The 5,327-nt window shown below is 38.3% G+C and overlaps 1 protein-coding gene across 1 annotated transcript; it reads right to left on the bottom strand.

The window, feature by feature from the left end:
• Nucleotides 1-977: 977 nt before the first annotated feature.
• On the bottom strand, nucleotides 978-2,012 carry LOC130934058 (uncharacterized). Its single transcript, XM_057863649.1, has one exon. The coding sequence runs from the start codon at nucleotides 2,010-2,012 to the stop codon at nucleotides 978-980; it is 1,035 nt and encodes a 344-aa protein (XP_057719632.1).
• Between the last annotated feature and the right edge of the window lie 3,315 nt (nucleotides 2,013-5,327).

The following is a 5,327-nucleotide window of genomic DNA, read 5'->3' as shown; positions in this document are numbered from 1 at the left end:
ATAAAAACTCCCAGGATCATATTTCTTCTCTGGAAACTCTCCATGGAGAATAGCACTACATTCCATTGTCATCTCAATAATTTATCTTTTTTTTAAGGACTTTTTCTTTGTCAGCACTTCCTTCATAAATTTGGCATACAATGGCATCTGTTTAAGTGCTTCTAAGAAAGAAATATTGATGATGAGTGTCTTGAATATGTCCAGGAATTTTAAGTATTACTTATCCTCGTTTTCTTTTTTGAACCTTTGAGGGTATGGAAGTTTAGGGACATATGGCTTCACCCCTTCCTTCTTCCCTAGTAGCTGTGGTTCAAGGATGTTCTTGTCTCCCTTTGAGATTTGTGCCTTCTTGGTTTTTTGATCCTCTTCATTTCTCCCCTCTATCTCTTCTTACGGAACTTCTCTGTTGTGTTTTTCCTGGATGATGGCTTCTTTTCCCATAGTCTTTCCACTTCCTACTGTGATTACTTTGCACTCCTCCCATTTTGTAGCTTTTCCTTTGTTCCTTGGGTGGTCTTTAGTGGCACTATAGGATGCATTTGGTTGCTTCTCACCCATCACTGTAATTTGTTTAGCCATTTGTTCTATATGCCTTTCAAGATTTCTAATTGAAGCTTATTGGTTTTTGCTTGTTATGACTTGATCTTTTCTCGCTGCTTCTTGATCTTGTCTGGCCATTTCTTGAGTTTTGATGAGTTTCTCCATTAATATTTTTAAGTTGGAGATCCTTTGAGATTCTGGATGAGGCTGTATGGGGTGTGATGATTGTTGGTGGAAGTTGTTTGAGACATTGGAGTAGTTGTTTTGTGGTTTAAATGGAGGTGTGGAAAAGTTGTTTTGGGGGGGGTTTGTAAAGTGTGATGGGGTTGGAGGTAAGTGTTTTGTGGTAGTGTGTAATGGTTGTTGTTAGTAGGGGTTTGGTTGTGCTTGTTTGTGTTGCAAAAGTTGTTAGAGTTGAAATCCCTTTGTCCTTGATTCTAATGCTCACCCCACCTAAAGTTAGAATGAGTCCTCCAGGATGGATTGTGTGCATCACCATGGAAGTCGTGTTGGAATGAACTTGAGGTCTTATTCATGTATTGCACCTGCTCAGGGCCTTGTTGCTCATAATTGAATGTCCCAAAACCTTCTTCATATTGCTTCCATCCATGTGAGGTTTGAGATTGGCTTTGTGTATTTACTGCAGCAATTTGCAGTCCATCAATTTTCTTGGCCGTCATTTCCATTTGTTGCTGAAGTTGTTGATGTATCTGTTTATTTTGTGCCAAGATAGTGTCAACACCTTCAAGCTCCAAGACACCTCTCTTGGGAGCTGGTTGGCGTTGCCTTTGATGAGCATAAAAGTATTGATTGTTGGTCATAGTGTCTATGAGATGTTGGGCTTCTTCAGCTGTCTTCATTAGTTGTAATGAACCTCCTGCCGAATAATCAAGGGCCTCTTGGGCTTTCATAGTCAAGCCCTCATAGAAGTTCTGAAGTCTGTCCCATTCGCTAAACATCTCAGGTAGACACTTTCTGATCAAGGCCTTGTATCTCTCCCAAGCCTCATAAAGTAATTTTCCATCCATTTGAGTGAATGTTTGCACTTCTGTCTTCAATCTAATGATCCTCTGAGGTGGGTAGAATTTGGCTAGGAATTTACTCACTAATTCTTCCCAACTATTGATGCTTTCTTTGGGAAATGTCTCTAACCATTGAGAAGCCTTATCCCTCAGAGAGAATAGAAACAGCAGCAGCTTGTAGATGTCTGGATGCACACCACTTGTTTTGACAGTTTCACAAATCTTGAGGAAGATGGATAAGTGTTGGTTTGGATCTTCAAGTGGACCTCCTCCAAAGGAGCAATTGTTCTGCACCAGAGTAATAAGTTGAGGCTTCAACTCAAAGTTATTTGCATGAATGTTGGGAGTGAGTATGCTACTCCCACAGTTTCTTGCATTGGGGATAATGTAAGAGGCCAACGCCCTCCTTGCAGGTTGAGCATTGTTGGTTTCTTCTTCCTCATCCTCCATGACTTGCACAATCACAAACAAACCAAATAAAAACTGGACATTCTAATGCTAGATTGTGGTTAGAGGGTTAGGTGACACAATGTGTCAAACAGTTAATATGCTTTAAAGAAAACAAAAGAAAAATGCTTAATCTAGATTATCACCCTACGTAATCATTGTCAATCTATATCAATCCCCAGCAACGGTGCCAAAAACTTGATGAGGAAAAAGCGTTTCCACACAAACTCACCGGCAAGTGTACCGGGTTGTATCAAGTAGTAATAACTCACAAGAGTGAGGTCGATCCCACAGGGACTGATGGATTGAGCAACTTTAGTTAGGTGATTGATTTAGTTAAGCGAATAGTTGATGATTTGAGTGAAATTTGATTAACAGAAGCTAAATTGCAAGTAAATGAAAGTGCAAAATGAAAATTGGCTGAATCTTAAAGTGGAGAAGAAGTAAATTTGCAGAAACTTAAACTGCAAGAAAGTAAAGGAGCTGAAACTTAAATTGCAAGAAATGTAAATGACTGAAGCTTAAAGTGCAAGAAATCTAAATTGCTAAATCTAAATTGCTGGAAAACTTAAATTGCTTGAAGAATAAAGGGATTTGGGTATTGGGATTCAAAACTGAACAAGCAAATGTAAATTGCAGTGAATCAAAGCAATATGAGATGAAGAGAATTGCAGAAGAACTAAAACAGAATTTAAAAGTTGCAGAAGAAGTAATATCAAGGAGACAATTGAGATCAAATCTTTAATTCATAAAATTAGAAACAAAGAAATCAAAAGGAAACTCAACGATGGAGAGATCTAGAAGAATTCTTCAATCAGAGTCCCAAAATCAAAATCAGAAAGTAGCAGTTGCAGAAGAAAGAAAATGAAAACAGAAAACAAGCTCAGATCCGATCCCAATCCCCCAAAATTCTAAAAAGGAAAATTCAGAAGAAAACAAAAATTGAGCTCAAGGTAAATTTTCAAAGTTCCAGTTCAGCTCAAATTTCATCTTATTTATACACTTTCTATTTTTAATCTTCAAAACTTGGAGTGGGCCTTTTGATTTTGTGAAGAAATGGATCCAAGATGGCACTTGATTGAAATTGTGTTGGAGGCATGCTCCAGTCGAGCACTCCGTTGGGTTAGTGAACGCTGCATTTACTTGCCTTGTGTGCCTTGTCACGTGCGCTCAACAATGCCGCTAGCGTTCATTATTTGAATGTCATGTTCCAAATGTGAACGTTGCTCCTTGGTGGTTCCTTCGCTCGTTGGTGGCTCTCTATCTTCGATAACGTTCACTCTAGTGAACGTCACATTAACTTTTCCAAACGCTGCCTCCTTGGTGCGTGCCTTCCCTTGGCTAGCGCTTTGGTGTGCATGCTTCCTTCAGCGTTCACTCTTTGAACGCTCAGTTCATTATTTGAGCGCTACCTAGCGCTTTGTTGCTCCTTCCTCTTTGACGCTCTCCTTTCGAGCACTACGTTGCCTTCCTTGAGTGCTCCTTAGTGTATAGCACGAGACCTGCATGAAAAACCACAAAAAAGGCAAGAATGTGAACGCCATGTTCACTAAGGAAGTGAACGCTAGCCAAAAAGCGTTGCTGAGTGGTTTTAGGGACTTAAAGATGCCTATCACTTGTACTTCAATTTCATGCCAAATATAAATTGTTATATATCGTTGGAAAGCTCTAAATATCATATTTCTAACGCAACTGGAAGTACATCAATTGGACGTCTATAACTCAAGTTATGGTCCTTTAAAAAAGGCATGGTCATGCTGTTTTGGAGGCCGAGAACGCTCAATTAGTGAACGCTGGCTGTTTGGAGGCCAAAGTTAGCGCCAGCTTCTGAGGCCTAAACCTGATATTCATCCCATACTATTATATATCGTTGGAAAGCTCTAGATGTCTACTTTCTAATGCATTTGAGAGCGCATCATTCCAAGCTCTATATCTCAAGTTATCTACCTTGGAAGGTGAAGAGGTCAGCTGGCCTTACTGCAGGTTGATACTATGTTCATCTTTGCACTTTCGGGGTAAGTTTTCTCCCTCAGATTTAATGTCCACCATGCAGTGCCATATATGCTTGGAAAGCTCTAGATTTCTACTTTCCAATGCCACTAGAATCATCTCATTTGGATTTTTGTAGCTCGAGTTATTTCTGTTGGAGTGTAAATAGGTCAGGGTTGCAAATCCTCTTTGCTCCTCCTTGAGTCTGTTTCCACTCTTTTGCCACCTTGGGGTTGTGATTCTTCTTTTAGTGTTTTTATTACTCATTCTCCTCCATCTTTTCACCCATCATCAACCAAACAAATACATCAAAGCCTTGGCATAATCATCAAATCTTGCATCATTCATATTATCAACTAAATCTTGCAAGAAATCTAATGAAAATGCATAAAATTACCAATGTTTGATTGAATCAAGACAAGCATGAAATTCTCACTTAAAAACTTACTTATTGCCTAAAAATGCATGAAAAATAAGTGAAAACTAATGAAATAGGCTTGTGAAACTAGCCTAAGATGACCTGTCATCAATCCGCTTGTTGTAGCTAAAGGAAAGCTTTTGTGCTTCATAGATCCATTCACTACCGGAAAGGGATTTGGATCTACTTAAATCTCTATGTGAGCCTTGGAAAAGGGATCATAGGATTCAGTTTGAAACTTCTCCCTCGTAACTCTTTTGATTAACTCATTCTTAGTTGGTACGTGACATATAACCTCTTTGAATTGAGATCCTAAGGGTTGTGTGGCTTATGGATTAGAAATTTGAACTTAGCCTCTTCTCATGAACAATAGATCAAGAAATTAACAATTGATTGTGTTAAAAGAAATGGGGTTGCCAAGGAATTGGAACTCAATTAATTACAATCCGCCATAGATGTACTTCATATGATTGAGGATGAAGTTGAGACCCATTGATTTATGAAGGATCACAATATCTCCAATCCTTAATGAATCTCACCCATTGTTGCTCTTCCTTTCAATTACTTTAAATTTCTTGTTATCTTTGATTCCCAACACCCAGAACCCATTTACATTTCATGCAATTTATCTTTCATTGCTATTCACATTCTTGCTTTTACTTTCTTATCATTTAAGTTTTAGCTCTTTAATTTCTTGTCATTTAAGTTTCTGTCATTTACCTTTCACAATTTACTTTCAGCTCTTTATTCTTCAGCAATTTAATTTTCGTATATTTACTTTCTTAGTCAATTACAATTTTGTTCACTCAATTACACAAAATCATCAAATATTTGCTTGACTAGATAAATCACCTAACTAAAGTTGCTTAATCCATCAATCCCTATGGGATCGACCTCACTCAATAGTGAGT

This window comes from Arachis stenosperma, chromosome 6, assembly GCF_014773155.1.
Source record: "Arachis stenosperma cultivar V10309 chromosome 6, arast.V10309.gnm1.PFL2, whole genome shotgun sequence".
NCBI lineage: Eukaryota > Viridiplantae > Streptophyta > Magnoliopsida > Fabales > Fabaceae > Arachis > Arachis stenosperma.
Note: the sequence above shows the minus strand (reverse complement) of the source record. Positions and strands in the feature narration are given on the sequence as shown.